The sequence below is a fragment of the Oncorhynchus nerka genome, linkage group LG22 (assembly GCF_034236695.1).
Source record: "Oncorhynchus nerka isolate Pitt River linkage group LG22, Oner_Uvic_2.0, whole genome shotgun sequence".
Classification (NCBI taxonomy): Eukaryota; Metazoa; Chordata; class Actinopteri; order Salmoniformes; family Salmonidae; genus Oncorhynchus; species Oncorhynchus nerka.
The window spans coordinates 649,297-666,259 of record NC_088417.1 but is presented as its reverse complement, the minus strand read 5'-3'; the positions used below and the strand labels follow the sequence as shown (position 1 = coordinate 666,259).

Here is a 16,963-nt window from a genome sequence, read left to right as displayed (position 1 = left end):
GAACGGGAAGTACGGGTGTTGAGGGTACTGCAGCACCCCCTGAACAATCAGAATAAAGTAGAAGTAGTTCACTGAGCCTTTACTAGTATTAGCAAACCGATATAGATGTCTATAGCGCAGGCAACAATGTTTTTCAGTGTCTTCACTTTAGCAAAAACTTAGTTGTATGATTAAAAACAGTAGCTTGTAAGATTTAATCGTTGGAATTGTAAGAGATGTTGCCCTGCGATTGTCATTCTAATGTAATCCAGAAAGAACAAAACCCTGTCCTCAAACATTTACATCAAATGGTCCATAGCTATGGGCAAAGACACAAAACATCCACATCAAACTAAATATTATTCTTGATCAAATAACATGGAAAACAACATTTTTTGGGGAATATTGGTGCTTGCAACACCAGGGTTGTGGGTTCAATTCCCACAGGGGACCAGTATGAAAATGTATGCACTCACTATAAAATGTATTTGCAGACCGATATGGATGTCTTCAGCGCTGGCAAAAAAACTATAGACTGTATCTATAACTGTATTCTACAGGTTGGCTATAGGCTGTATCTCCCCCAGGTATATCTACCAACAGATCAAGAAGTATGAGAGTGAACGAACAGCCAATCAGAGCACATACTGGTGAGTTCCTTCCTGCTATCTCGTATCCTGTTGTTTTCAGGAACATGATGAGATCAGTCACTAAATCCATGTTTATCTCCTGTTATGCACAATACCAGTCAAAGGTTTTAGAACTCATTCCAGAGTTTTTATTTCTACTATTTTCTACGTAGTAGAGCTGTCATCAAGGCAAAGGATGGCTACTTTGAAGAATCTAAAATGTAAAATATATTTTTATTAAACTTTTTTTTTTCTTACTATATGATTCCGTATGTGTTATTTAATAGTTTTGATGTCTTCACTATTCTACAATGTAGAGAATAGTAACAATAAAGAAAAACCCTGGAATGAGTGTGTCCAAATGTTTAACTTGTACTATAGCTGTGATGAGCCAGGGTGGCTGGGTAGGAGATGCACCTTTTAGTGTACTTAGTTCAGGTAACTGAATAGACTGTGAATTGAATAGAAGAAGTGATGGGGTTTTATTAAGCAAGACTGACGGTACATGTCTTCCAACAGGGTAGTATTTGAGCTGCTCTGGAGAGACTATTTCAAGTTTGTAGGAGCCAAATACGGAGACAGACTGTTTGACATCAAAGGTAAAGTTGGAAAGCCAGTTGTATATGTTGTCATCTGAAGCTTATTGCACATTATCTCATGGTGGTTATGTGTTTTCATCAGGCCTTCAGGACAAATCCATCCCTTGGAAGAAGGACATGAATCTGTTCAATGCATGGAAAGGTTAGGGAGAAATCATTACATATCTATAGTCTTTACAATACCACTCTGCTCTACGAGGTGACTACACAGAGCTGTATAAGGCAAGTATAGGGAACTGAACGTCTGTGGGATGCACTGTGGTAAATATACCGTAACAATGTTCAAACTATCATCTCTCATACTACTGAGTTGTTGTAACTCCTCTTTCTCGTTGTTCTAGAGGGTCGTACCGGGGTGCCGTTCGTTGATGCCAACATGCGAGAGCTGGCGCTGACGGGGTTCATGTCTAACAGGGGTCGCCAAAACGTAGCCAGCTTCCTCACCAAGGACCTGGGACTAGACTGGAGGATGGGGGCCGAGTGGTTCCACTACCTTTTGGTGAGGCTCCTGGCCAGGGTTAAGGTTAGGGTTGGGACCTGGGTTAGGACCTGGGACTAGACTGGAGGATGGGGGTCGAGTTGTTCCACTACCTTTTGGTGAGGCTCCTGGCCAGGGTTACGGTTAAGGTTGGGACCTGGGACTAGACTGGAGGATGGGGGTCGAGTGGTTCCACTACCTTTTGGTGAGGCTCCTGGCCAGGGTTAGTGTTAGGGTTGGGACCTGGGTTAGGACCTGGGACTAGACTGGAGGATGGGGGTCGAGTGGTTCCACTACCTTTTGGTGAGGCTCCTGGCCAGGGTTAGTGTTAGGGTTGGGACCTGGGTTAGGACCTGGGACTAGACTGGAGGATGGGGGCGAGTGGTTCCACTACCTTTTGGTGAGGCTCCTGGCCAGGGTTAGTGTTAGAGTTGGGACCTGGGTTAGGACCTGGGACTAGACTGGAGGATGGGGGCGAGTGGTTCCACTACCTTTTGGTGAGGCTCCTGGCCAAGGTTAGTGTTAGAGTTGGGACCTGGGACTAGACTGGAGGATGGGGGTCGAGTGGTTCCACTACTTACTGGTGAGGCTGGTGCCCAAGACTAAATCAACCCCTAGCCCCTACCTTTGACCCCTAGCCTCCCTCTGCACTTAGATCTGAAAGGATAGTACAGATGTATCCAAGGTGGTGGGAACTAGACCCAGCCTGTGATAGGACAGATGGGAACTAGACCCAGCCTGTGATAGGACAGATGGGAACTAGACCCAGCCTGTGATAGGACATATGTATCCAAGGTGGTGGGAACTAGACCCAGCCTGTGATAGGACACATGGGAACTAGACCCAGCCTGTGATAGGACAGATGGGAACTAGACCCAGCCTGTGATAGGACAGATGGGAACTAGACCCAGCCTGTGATAGGACAGATGTATCCAAGGTGGTGGGAACTAGACCCAGCCTGTGATAGGACAGATGGGAACTAGACCCAGCCTGTGATAGGACAGATGGGAACTAGACCCAGCCTGTGATAGGACAGATGGGAACTAGACCCAGCCTGTGATAGGACAGATGTATCCAAGGTGGTGGGAACTAGACCCAGCCTGTGATAGGACAGATGGGAACTAGACCCAGCCTGTGATAGGACAGATGGGAACTAGACCCAGCCTGTGATAGGACAGATGGGAACTAGACCCAGCCTGTGATAGGACAGATGTATCCAAGGTGGTGGGAACTAGACCCAGCCTGTGATAGGACAGATGGGAACTAGACCCAGCCTGTGATAGGACAGATGGGAACTAGACCCAGCCTGTGATAGGACAGATGGGAACTAGACCCAGCCTGTGATAGGACAGATGTATCCAAGGTGGTGGGAACTAGACCCAGCCTGTGATAGGACAGATGGGAACTAGACCCAGCCTGTGATAGGACAGATGGGAACTAGACCCAGCCTGTGATAGGACAGATGGGAACTAGACCCAGCCTGTGATATGACAGATGTATCCAAGGTGGTGGGAACTAGACCCAGCCTGTGATAGGACAGATGTATCCAAGGTGGTGGGAACTAGACCCAGCCTGTGATAGGACAGATGTATCCAAGGTGATGGGAACTAGACCCAGCCTGTGATAGGACAGATGTATCCAAGGTGGTGGGAACTAGACCCAGCCTGTGATAGGACAGATGGGAACTAGACCCAGCCTGTGATAGGACAGATGTATCCAAGGTGATGGGAACTAGACCCAGCCTGTGATAGGACAGATGGGAACTAGACCCAGCCTGTGATAGGACAGATGTATCCAAGGTGGTGGGAACTAGACCCAGGCTGTGATAGGACAGATGTATCCAAGGTGGTGGGAACTAGACCCAGCCTGTGATAGGACAGATGGGAACTAGACCCAGCCTGTGATAGGACAGATGGGAACTAGACCCAGCCTGTGATAGGACAGATGGGAACTAGACCCAGCCTGTGATAGGACAGATGTATCAAGGTGGTGGGAACTAGACCCAGCCTGTGATAGGACAGATGGGAACTAGACCCAGCCTGTGATAGGACAGATGGGAACTAGACCCAGCCTGTGATAGGACAGATGGGAACTAGACCCAGCCTGTGATAGGACAGATGTATCCAAGGTGATGGGAACTAGACCCAGCCTGTGATAGGACAGATGTATCCAAGGTGGTGGGAACTAGACCCAGCCTGTGATAGGACAGATGGGAACTAGACCCAGCCTGTGATAGGACAGATGTATCCAAGGTGATGGGAACTAGACCCAGCCTGTGATAGGACAGATGGGAAATAGACCCAGCCTGTGATAGGACAGATGGGAACTAGACCCAGCCTGTGATAGGACAGATGTATCCAAGGTGGTGGGAACTAGACCCAGCCTGTGATAGGACAGATGTATCCAAGGTGGTGGGAACTAGACCCAGCCTGTGATAGGACAGATGGGAACTAGACCCAGCCTGTGATAGGACAGATGGGAACTAGACCCAGCCTGTGATAGGACAGATGGGAACTAGACCCAGCCTGTGATAGGACAGATGGGAACTAGACCCAGCCTGTGATAGGACAGATGGGAACTAGACCCAGCCTGTGATAGGACAGATGTATCCAAGGTGGTGGGAACTAGACCCAGCCTGTGATAGGACAGATGGGAACTAGACCCAGCCTGTGATAGGACAGATGGGAACTAGACCCAGCCTGTGATAGGACAGATGGGAACTAGACCCAGCCTGTGATAGGACAGATGTATCCAAGGTGGTGGGAACTAGACCCAGCCTGTGATAGGACAGATGGGAACTAGACCCAGCCTGTGATAGGACAGATGGGAACTAGACCCAGCCTGTGATAGGACAGATGGGAACTAGACCCAGCCTGTGATAGGACAGATGTATCCAAGGTGATGGGAACTAGACCCAGCCTGTGATAGGACAGATGGGAACTAGACCCAGCCTGTGATAGGACAGATGTATCCAAGGTGGTGGGAACTAGACCCAGCCTGTGATAGGACAGATGGGAACTAGACCCAGCCTGTGATAGGACAGATGGGAACTAGACCCAGCCTGTGATAGGACAGATGGGGACTAGACCCAGCCTGTGATAGGACAGATGGGAACTAGACCCAGCCTGTGATAGGACAGATGGGAACTAGACCCAGCCTGTGATAGGACAGATGTATCCAAGGTGGTGGGAACTAGACCCAGCCTGTGATAGGACAGATGGGAACTAGACCCAGCCTGTGATAGGACAGATGTATCCAAGGTGGTGGGAACTAGACCCAGCCTGTGATAGGACAGATGGGAACTAGACCCAGCCTGTGATAGGGCAGATGGGAACTAGACCCAGCCTGTGATAGGGCAGATGTATCCAAGGTGGTGGGAACTAGACCCAGCCTGTGATAGGACAGATGGGAACTAGACCCAGCCTGTGATAGGACAGATGGGAACTAGACCCAGCCTGTGATAGGACAGATGTATCCAAGGTGGTGGGAACTAGACCCAGCCTGTGATAGGACAGATGTATCCAAGGTGGTGGGAACTAGACCCAGCCTGTGGTAGGACAGATGTATCCAAGGTGGTGGGAACTAGACCCAGCCTGTGATAGGACAGATGGGAACTAGACCCAGCCTGTGATAGGACAGATGTATCCAAGGTGGTGGGAACTAGACCCAGCCTGTGATAGGACAGATGGGAACTAGACCCAGCCTGTGATAGGACAGATGGGAACTAGACCCAGCCTGTGATAGGACAGATGGGAACTAGACCCAGCCTGTGATAGGACAGATGGGAACTAGACCCAGCCTGTGATAGGGCAGATGTATCCAAGGTGGTGGGAACTAGACCCAGCCTGTGATAGGACAGATGTATCCAAGGTGGTGGGAACTAGACCCAGCCTGTGATAGGACAGATGGGAACTAGACCCAGCCTGTGATAGGACAGATGGGAACTAGACCCAGCCTGTGATAGGACAGATGTATCCAAGGTGGTGGGAACTAGACCCAGCCTGTGATAGGACAGATGGGAACTAGACCCAGCCTGTGATAGGACAGATGGGAACTAGACCCAGCCTGTGATAGGACAGATGGGAACTAGACCCAGCCTGTGATAGGACAGATGTATCCAAGGTGGTGGGAACTAGACCCAGCCTGTGATAGGACAGATGTATCCAAGGTGGTGGGAACTAGACCCAGCCTGTGATAGGACAGATGTATCCAAGGTGATGGGAACTAGACCCAGCCTGTGATAGGACAGATGTATCCAAGGTGGTGGGAACTAGACCCAGCCTGTGATAGGACAGATGGGAACTAGACCCAGCCTGTGATAGGACAGATGTATCCAAGGTGATGGGAACTAGACCCAGCCTGTGATAGGACAGATGTATCCAAGGTGATGGGAACTAGACCCAGCCTGTGATAGGACAGATGGGAACTAGACCCAGCCTGTGATAGGACAGATGTATCCAAGGTGGTGGGAACTAGACCCAGCCTGTGATAGGACAGATGTATCCAAGGTGGTGGGAACTAGACCCAGCCTGTGATAGGACAGATGGGAACTAGACCCAGCCTGTGATAGGACAGATGGGAACTAGACCCAGCCTGTGATAGGACAGATGGGAACTAGACCCAGCCTGTGATAGGACAGATGTATCCAAGGTGGTGGGAACTAGACCCAGCCTGTGATAGGACAGATGGGAACTAGACCCAGCCTGTGATAGGACAGATGGGAACTAGACCCAGCCTGTGATAGGACAGATGGGAACTAGACCCAGCCTGTGATAGGACAGATGTATCCAAGGTGATGGGAACTAGACCCAGCCTGTGATAGGACAGATGTATCCAAGGTGATGGGAACTAGACCCAGCCTGTGATAGGACAGATGTGAACTAGACCCAGCCTGTGATAGGACAGATGTATCCAAGGTGATGGGAACTAGACCCAGCCTGTGATAGGACAGATGGGAAATAGACCCAGCCTGTGATAGGACAGATGGGAACTAGACCCAGCCTGTGATAGGACAGATGTATCCAAGGTGGTGGGAACTAGACCCAGCCTGTGATAGGACAGATGTATCCAAGGTGGTGGGAACTAGACCAGCCTGTGATAGGACAGATGGGAACTAGACCCAGCCTGTGATAGGACAGATGGGAACTAGACCCAGCCTGTGATAGGACAGATGGGAACTAGACCCAGCCTGTGATAGGACAGATGGGAACTAGACCCAGCCTGTGATAGGACAGATGGGAACTAGACCCAGCCTGTGATAGGACAGATGTATCCAAGGTGGTGGGAACTAGACCCAGCCTGTGATAGGACAGATGGGAACTAGACCCAGCCTGTGATAGGACAGATGTATCAAGGTGGTGGGAACTAGACCCAGCCTGTGATAGGACAGATGGGAACTAGACCCAGCCTGTGATAGGGCAGATGGGAACTAGACCCAGCCTGTGATAGGACAGATGTATCCAAGGTGGTGGGAACTAGACCCAGCCTGTGATAGGACAGATGGGAACTAGACCCAGCCTGTGATAGGACAGATGGGAACTAGACCCAGCCTGTGATAGGACAGATGTATCCAAGGTGGTGGGAACTAGACCCAGCCTGTGATAGGACAGATGTATGGTGGGAACTAGACCCAGCCTGTGGTAGGACAGATGTATCCAAGGTGGTGGGAACTAGACCCAGCCTGTGATAGGACAGATGGGAACTAGACCCAGCCTGTGATAGGACAGATGTATCCAAGGTGGTGGGAACTAGACCCAGCCTGTGATAGGACAGATGGGAACTAGACCCAGCCTGTGATAGGACAGATGGGAACTAGACCCAGCCTGTGATAGGACAGATGGGAACTAGACCCAGCCTGTGATAGGACAGATGGGAACTAGACCCAGCCTGTGATAGGGCAGATGTATCCAGGTGGTGGGAACTAGACCCAGCCTGTGATAGGACAGATGTATCCAAACTAGACCCAGCCTGTGATAGGACAGATGGGAACTAGACCCAGCCTGTGATAGGACAGATGGGAACTAGACCCAGCCTGTGATAGGACATGATGGGAACTAGACCCAGCCTGTGATAGGACAGATGTATCCAAGGAACTAGACCCAGCCTGTGATAGGGCAGATGGGAACTAGACCCAGCCTGTGATAGGACAGATGGGAACTAGACCCAGCCTGTGATAGGACAGATGGGAACTAGACCCAGCCTGTGATAGGACAGATGGGAACTAGACCCAGCCTGTGATAGGACAGATGTATCCAAGGTGGTGGGAACTAGACCCAGCCTGTGATAGGACAGATGGGAACTAGACCCAGCCTGTGATAGGACAGATGGGAACTAGACCCAGCCTGTGATAGGGCAGATGGGAACTAGACCCAGCCTGTGATAGGACAGATGTATCAGGTGGTGGGAACTAGACCCAGCCTGTGATAGGACAGATGGGAACTAGACCCAGCCTGTGATAGGACAGATGGGAACTAGACCCAGCCTGTGATAGGACAGATGGGAACTAGACCCAGCCTGTGATAGGACAGATGTATCCATGGGAACTAGACCCAGCCTGTGATAGGACAGATGGGAACTAGACCCAGCCTGTGATAGGACAGATGGGAACTAGACCCAGCCTGTGATAGGACAGATGGGAACTAGACCCAGCCTGTGATAGGACAGATGGGAACTAGACCCAGCCTGTGATAGGACAGATGGGAACTAGACCCAGCCTGTGATAGGACAGATGGGAACTAGACCCAGCCTGTGATAGGACAGATGGGAACTAGACCCAGCCTGTGATAGGACAGATGGGAACTAGACCCAGCCTGTGATAGGACAGATGGGAACTAGACCCAGCCTGTGATAGGACAGATGGGAACTAGACCCAGCCTGTGATAGGACAGATGGGAACTAGACCCAGCCTGTGATAGGACAGATGGGAACTAGACCCAGCCTGTGATAGGACAGATGGGAACTAGACCCAGCCTGTGATAGGACAGATGGGAACTGGACAGCCTGTGATAGGACAGATGGGAACTAGACCCAGCCTGTGATAGGACAGATGGGAACTAGACCCAGCCTGTGATAGGACAGATGGGAACTAGACCCAGCCTGTGATAGGACAGATGGGAACTAGACCCAGCCTGTGATAGGACAGATGGGAACTAGACCCAGCCTGTGATAGGACAGATGGGAACTAGACCCAGCCTGTGATAGGACAGATGGGAACTAGACCCAGCCTGTGATAGGACAGATGGGAACTAGACCCAGCCTGTGATAGGACAGATGGGAACTAGACCCAGCCTGTGATAGGGCAGATGGGAACTAGACCCAGCCTGTGATAGGGCAGATGGGAACTAGACCCAGCCTGTGATAGGACAGATGGGAACTAGACCCAGCCTGTGATAGGACAGATGGGAACTAGACCCAGCCTGTGATAGGACAGATGGGAACTAGACCCAGCCTGTGATAGGACAGATGGGAACTAGACCCAGCCTGTGATAGGACAGATGGGAACTAGACCCAGCCTGTGATAGGACAGATGGGAACTAGACCCAGCCTGTGATAGGACAGATGGGAACTAGACCCAGCCTGTGATAGGACAGATGGGAACTAGACCCAGCCTGTGATAGGACAGATGGGAACTAGACCCAGCCTGTGATAGGACAGATGGGAACTAGACCCAGCCTGTGATAGGACAGATGGGAACTAGACCCAGCCTGTGATAGGACAGATGGGAACTAGACCCAGCCTGTGATAGGACAGATGGGAACTAGACCCAGCCTGTGATAGGACAGATGGGAACTAGACCCAGCCTGGGCAACATGGAACTAAAATCCTAAGGCTTTTATTTAGATGAATGTATGACCTATTGAATGGTTTCAGGTCACACCAGGCTGGTTAGGAGACCAGTAGTGGACAGTAACCGGAGGTCTGACCAATCAGTTCCATCTCTCTACTTCCAGGTGGACCATGACGTGAGCAGTAACTACGGTAACTGGCTATACAGCGCGGGAATAGGAAATGACCCGAGAGAAAACAGGAAGTTCAACATGATCAAACAAGGACTCGACTACGACATCAACGTATGTTTCAGTCTGACCAATAAACACTGTTGGGGTTAACACATAAAGGGAGGAGGATACTATAGCAATATACCATACAATTACCCAGAAAGTTTCTGCTATGGCAACTTTGAGAAACTGTTTGTAATAACTAGTGATTGTCCCCTTGAAGAGGATAGGAGACCATATTAGACACTGGTTTGTAATAACTAGTGATTGTCCCCTTGAAGAGGATAGGAGACCATGTTAGACACTGGTTTGTAATAACTAGTGATTGTCCCCTTGAAGAGGATAGGAGACCATGTTAGACACTGGTTTGTAATAACTAGTGATTGTCCCCTTGAAGAGGATAGGAGACCATGTTAGACACTGGTTTGTAATAACTAGTGATTGTCCCCTTGAAGAGGATAGGAGACCATATTAGACACTGGTTTGTAATAACTAGTGATTGTCCCCTTGAAGAGGATAGGAGACCATATTAGACACTGGTTTGTAATAACTAGTGATTGTCCCCTTGAAGAGGATAGGAGACCATATTAGACACTGGTTTGTAATAAGCGATTGTCTCTTGTGGTGGAAATTCTACCTTAAACTAATAATGAGGAGAGGCATACTCAATAATCAATCAAAGTATTATAATTAGGAGGAGGGCGCACCACCCACGCAGGTGAAATGAAGTGAGAGCCTCCTGTACAAAGAGTACGTAAGCCTTATATACTCTAGCTATCTTATGCATGTGTGCGTACAGGAGGAGAGACAAAACTGTGTTACGGGGTACAGACTATAATGAAAAGGTTGTCTCAGTCTGTCACAACTGAGTGAGGACAATAGGTGCCAAGGTGACAGGAAGTCACTCCAGACATACTTCCTCTAACAGTAGCTCAACGGTTCCCCCAAGATGGGCAAGCAAGCACCTTTCACTGTCGGCCCAAATGATGTACAGTCGTGGCCAAAAGTCTTGAATGACACAAATATTAATTTTCACGAAGTCTGCTGCCTCAGTTTGTATGATGGCAATCCGCCAAAAACATTTCCACTGCATTTCAGCCCTGCCACAAAAGGACCAGCTGACATCATGTCAGTGATTCTCTCGTTAACACAGGTGTGAGTGTTGACGAGGACAAGGCTGGAGATCACTCTGTCATGCTGATTGAGTTCGAATACCAGACTGGAAGCTTCAAAAGGAGGGTGGTGCTTGGAATCATTGTTCTTCCTCTGTCATCCATGGTTACCTGCAAGGAAACACGTGCCGTCATCATTGCTTTGCACAAAAAGGGCGACAACAGGCAAGGATATTGCTGCCAGTAATATTGAACCTAAATCAACCATTTATCGGATCATCAAGAACTTCAAGGAGAGCGGTTCAATTGTTCTGAAGAAGACTTCAGGGCGCCCAAGAAAGTCCAGCAAGTAGGACCGTCTCCTAAAGTTGATTCAGCTGCGGGATCGGGGCACCACCAGTACAGAGCTTGCTCAGGAATGGCAGCAGGCAGGTGTGAGTGCATCTGCATGCACAGTGAGGCGAAGACTTTTGGAGGATGGCCTGGTGTCAAGAAGGGCAGCAAAGAAGCCACTTATCTCCAGGAAAAACATCAGGGACAGACTGATATTCTGTAAATGTACAGGGATCGGACTGCTGAGGACTGGGGTATAGTCATTTTCTCTGATGAATCCCCTTTCCGATTGTTTGGGGCATCCGGAAAAAAGCTTGTCCGGAGAAGACAAGGTGAGCGCTACCATCAGTCCTGTGTCATGCCAACAGTAAAGCATCCTGAGACCATTCATGTGTGGGTTGCTTCTCAGCCAAGGGAGTGGGCTCACTCACAATTTTGCCTAAGAACACAGCCATGAATAAATAATGGTACCAACACATCCCCCGAGAGCAACTTCTCCCAAACACCCAGGAACAGTTTGGTGAACAATGCCTTTCAGCATGACAATGATCCCAAAAAACACCGCCCGGGCAACAAAGGAGTGGCTTTGTAAGAAGCATTTCAAGGTCCTGGAGTGGCCTAGCCAGTCTCCAGATCTCAACCCCATAGAAAATCTTTGGAGGGAGTTGAAAGTCCGTGTTGCCCAGCAACAGCCCCAAAACATCACTGCTCTGGAGGAGATCTGCATGGAGGAATGGGCCAAAATACCAGCAACAGTGTGTGAAAACCTTGTGAATACTTACAGAAAACGTTTGACCTCTGTCATTGCCAACAGAGGGTATATAACAAAGTATTGAGATAAACTTTTGTTATTGACCAAATACTTATTTTCCACCATAATTTGCAAATAAATTCATTAAAAGTCCTACAATGTGATTTTCTGGATTTTTTTTCTCATTTTGTCTGTCATAGTTGAAGTGTACCTATGATGAAAATTACAGGCCTCTCTCATCTTTTTAAGTGGGAGAACTTGCACAATTGGTGGCTGACTAAATACTTTTTTGCCCCACTGTATATCCACAGTAAAACGAGTCCTATATGGACATAACCTGAAAGGCCGCTCAGCAAGGAAGAAGCCACTGCTCCAAAACCGCCATCAAATAGCCAGATTATGGTTTGCAACTGCACATGGAGACAAAGATTGTACTTTTTGGAGAAATGTCCTCTGGTCTGATGAAACAAAAATAGAACTGTTTGGCCATAATGACCATCGTTATGTTTGGAGGAAAAAGGGGGAGGTTTGCAAGCTGAAGAACACCATCCCAACCGTGAAGCACGGGGGTGGCAGCATCATGTTGTGGGGTTGCTTTGCTGCAGGAGGGACTGGTGCACTTCACAAAATAGATGGCATCATGAGGGAGGAAAATTATGTGGATATATTGAAGCAATATCCCAAGACATCAATCAGGAAGTTAAAGCTTGGTCGCAAATGGGTCTTCCAAATGAACAATGACCCCAAGCATACTTCCATTGTTGTGGCAAATTTGCTTAAGGACAACAAAGTCAAGGTATTGGAGTGGCCATCACAAAGCCCTGACCTCAATCCTATAGAAAATGTGTGGGCAGAACTGAAAAAGCTTGTGTGAGCAAGGAGGCCTACAAACTTGACATAGTTACACCACCTCTGGCCAAAATTCACACAACTTATTGTAGGAAGCTTGTGGAAGGCTACCTGAAACTTTTGACCCAAGTTAAATAATTTAAAGGCAATACTACCAAATACTAATTGAGTGTATGTAACTTTCTGACCCACTGGGAATGTGATGAAAGAAATAAAAGCTGAAATAAATCATTATCTCAACTTTTATTCTGACATTTCACATTCTTAAAATATAGTGGTGATCCTTCCTGACATAAGACGGGGAATTTTTACTTGGATTAAATGTCAGAAATTGTGAAACCTGAGTTTAAATGTATTTAGGTGTAGGTAAACCTCTGACTTCAACTGTATGTTCTACACACACACACACACACACACACACACACACACACACAACGTGAACCTTTCACCCAGAAACAGGCTCCAAACATAACAGCTCTATCACTGGTGTGCAGAATATAACACTTTGTCTCCAGTTAAGTGAAGAGGAACCGGTTATTTTCTGTCAGCTCTTGGGTAAGCGACCAGGGCAGCAGGGTAGCCTAGTGATTAGCGCGTTGGACTAAAGGTTGCAAGTTCAATTCCCCGAGCTGACAAGGTACAAGTCTGTCGTTCTGCTCCTGAACAAGGCAGTTAACCCACTGTTCCTAGGCCGTCATTGAAAATAAGAATTTGTTCTTAACTGACTTGCCTAGTTAAATAAAGGTCAAATAAAAAAATCATGGGGTCCTGCTACACACACAGAACAGTTAGAACAGGCCTCTTATTAATACACACACACTGTTCTATCCTTTTATGCGTTAGTTTCTTTAACAATCTCAAGACTTTTGTAATAACTAGTGATTGTCTCTCCTCTTCAGGGACACTATGTTAGACACTAGGTTTGTAATAACTAGTGATTGTCTCTCCTCTTCAAGGACACTATGTTAGACACTAGGTTTGTAATAACTAGTGATTGTCTCTCCTCTTCAAGGACACTATGTTAGACACTAGGTTTGTAATAACTAGTGATTGTCTCTCCTCTTCAGGGGGACTATATTAGACACTGGATCCCAGAGCTCAAGGGGATCAGAGGGGGGGAGGTCCACGCACCATGGACCCTTAGCTCCGCCTCCCTGTCTCACGCACGGGTGTCCCTCAACGACACATACCCTTCCCCCATTGTCATGGCGCCAGAATGGAGTCGCCACACCAACAAGAAGCCGGTGGGTGTTGTTAAAGATGTGAATTTCATAGAAAAAGGAAGTGGTGTATGTAGATCTACATTTCTAGAATGGCTCTACCGGTTATCATCAGATATTTAGTGGTGTATATAGATCTACGTTTCTAGAATGGCTCTACCGGTTATGATCAGATATTTAGTGGTGTATGTAGATTGGCTCTACCGGTTATGATCAGATATTTAGTGGTGTATATAGATCTATGTTTCTAGAATGGCTCTACCGGTTATGATCAGATATTTAGTGGTGTATATAGATCTACGTTTCTAGAATGGCTCTACTGGTTATGATCAGATATTTAGTGGTGTATATAGATCTACGTTTCTAGAATGGCTCTACCGGTTATGATCAGATATTTAGTGGTGTATATAGATCTACGTTTCTAGAATGGCTCTACCGGTTATGATCAGATATTTAGTGGTGTATATAGATCTACGTTTCTAGAATGGCTCTACCGGTTATGATCAGATATTTAGTGGTGTATATAGATCTACGTTTCTAGAATAGCTCTACCGGTTATGATCAGATATTTAGTGGTGTATGTAGATCTACATTTCTAGAATGGCTCTACCGGTTATGATCAGATATTTAGTGGTGTATATAGATCTACATTTCTAGAATGGCTCTACCGGTTATGATCAGATATTTAGTGGTGTATGTAGATTGGCTCTACCGGTTATGATCAGATATTTAGTGGTGTATATAGATCTACGTTTCTAGAATGGCTCTACCGGTTATGATCAGATATTTAGTGGTGTATATAGATCTACATTTCTAGAATGGCTCTACCGGTTATGATCAGATATTTAGTGGTGTATATAGATCTACGTTTCTAGATTGGCTCTACCGGTTATGATCAGATATTTAGTGGTGTATATAGATCTACGTTTCTAGAATGGCTCTACCGGTTATGATCAGATATTTAGTGGTGTATGTAGATCTACATTTCTAGAATGGCTCTACCGGTTATGATCAGATATTTAGTGGTGTATATAGATCTACATTTCTAGAATGGCTCTACCGGTTATGATCAGATATTTAGTGGTGTATATAGATCTACGTTTCTAGATTGGCTCTACCGGTTATGATCAGATATTTAGTGGTGTATATAGATCTACGTTTCTAGAATGGCTCTACCGGTTATGATTAATGTACAATCGGGTGAGAAGGGCCTTGGTCAGGGAGGTGACCAAGAACCCGATGGTCTCTCTGACAGAGCTCCAGAGTTCCTCTGTGGAGATGGGAGAGCCTTACTTTTCCTTTTTTTCTCCCCAATTTTTGTTTTTAGTAAATTGGCAAAATGTCTAAAGACCAGTTTTTACTTTGTAATCATGGGGTATTGTGTGTAGCTTGATGAGGAAAGGCTGTAATGTAACAAAATGTGGAAAAAGTCAAGGGGTCTGAATACTTTCCGAATGCCCTTTATATAATATTCAAAGGACCCAAATGGTCATAAGAATAATTTAATTGATTAATTAATTTGTTTTTGTGCTAACAACCTGTCCCAAAAATGTCACTTCACAGTCGTTGTCTCCTGAGACATTTGTTATGTGAACCTGTCTTTATAAAAAAGGTACTTCAAGACTATTCTCTCGTGACACATCAATTTCAAGGTTCTGGTTCTAAATGTAAAGTCTTCTGCAGACTGGTGCTGGGCCCTCGGCCAGAGGAAAGACTGGTCCATCCCACACCCCTAAACAACACAAGGACAGAGGAATAGACTTCTACTTCTCCAAGAGCAAGAACTTCTGATGGAGCAGACTGACTGAAAAGACTGAAAGAACTGTTGGGCTTCCGCAAGGAAATGGTTTGACCCATCCCCGCTTTATATGGGTGGATGGTTTGACCCATCCCCGCTTTATATGGGTGGATGGTTTGACCCATCCCCGCTTTATATGGGTGGATGGTTTGACCCATCCCCGCTTTATACAGGTGGATGGTTTGACCCATCCCCGCTTTATATGGGTGGATGGTTTGACCCATCCCCGCTTTATATGGGTGGATGGTTTGACCCATCCCCGCTTTATACGGGTGGATGGTTTGACCCATCCCCGCTTTATACGGGTGGATGGTTTGACCCATCCCCCGCTTTATACGGGTGGATGGTTTGACCCATCCCCGCTTTATATGGGTGGATGGTTTGACCCATCCCCCGCTTTATACGGGTGGATGGTTTGACCCATCCCCGCTTTATATGGGTGGATGGTTTGACCCATCCCCGCTTTATACGGGTGGATGGGTGTGTGACATATGGTTTTGAGAAGGTGCTGCTGAGTGGGTGGGGTGATACAGACAACTCTTTTGTTTCTGTCTTATATTGCCACTGTTTTTATGTTTCATTTGTTTCATATGTTTTATCCATTTCTATTGACTTGTTACATCACAGAACCATTTGAGGTAGTACCTGTATTGGTTGTTTTTTACTCTCTACAAAAGCAGCCATATCTTTATAATAGTTCATAATAAACATGTTCATGCTGGTCGTAATGTTTCCTATTTGTATTTATTATGTATCCCCATTAGTTCCTGTCAAGGCAGCAGCTACTCTTCCTGGGGTTTATTATGGATCCCCATTAGTTCCTGCCAAGGCAGCAGCTACTCTTCCTGGGGTTTATTATGGATCCCCATTAGTTCCTATCAAGGATCTCTTCCTGGGGTTTATTCCTGATCAAGTTCCTGCAGGCAGCTACTCTGCCTGGGGTTTATTATGTATCCCCATTAGTTCCTGCCAAGGCAGCAGCTACTCTTCCTGGGGTTTATTATGTATCCCCATTAGTTCCTGCCAAGGCAGCAGCTACTCTTCCTGGGGTTTATTATGTATCCCCATTAGTTCCTGCCAAGGCAGCAGCTACTCTTCCTGGGGTTTATTATTGATCCCCATTAGTTCCTGTCAAGGCAGCAGCTACTCTTCCTGGGGTTTATTATGTATCCCCATTAGTTCCTGCCAAGGCAGCAGCTACTCTTCCTGGGGTTTATT

General features: G+C 47.1%; 1 protein-coding gene across 3 annotated transcripts in view; it reads left to right on the top strand.

Annotated features, from left to right (window-relative positions):
* Positions 1–16,469, top strand: part of cry-dash (cryptochrome DASH) — a 56,547-nt gene extending 40,078 nt beyond the window's left edge. For 2 of the 3 annotated variants that reach the window (XM_065006857.1, XM_065006858.1), the window contains exons 7-13: positions 540–629; positions 1,128–1,207; positions 1,290–1,349; positions 1,549–1,706; positions 9,635–9,754; positions 13,795–13,971; positions 15,631–16,469. In XM_065006857.1, the coding sequence (XP_064862929.1) occupies positions 540–629; positions 1,128–1,207; positions 1,290–1,349; positions 1,549–1,706; positions 9,635–9,754; positions 13,795–13,971; positions 15,631–15,738 (793 nt within the window). In that variant the 3' untranslated portion in view covers positions 15,739–16,469. The remainder of the gene's footprint in view (positions 1–539; positions 630–1,127; positions 1,208–1,289; positions 1,350–1,548; positions 1,707–9,634; positions 9,755–13,794; positions 13,972–15,630) is intronic. The other variant, XM_065006859.1, reaches the window with a different exon arrangement.
* The last annotated feature ends 494 nt before the right edge of the window (positions 16,470–16,963 follow it).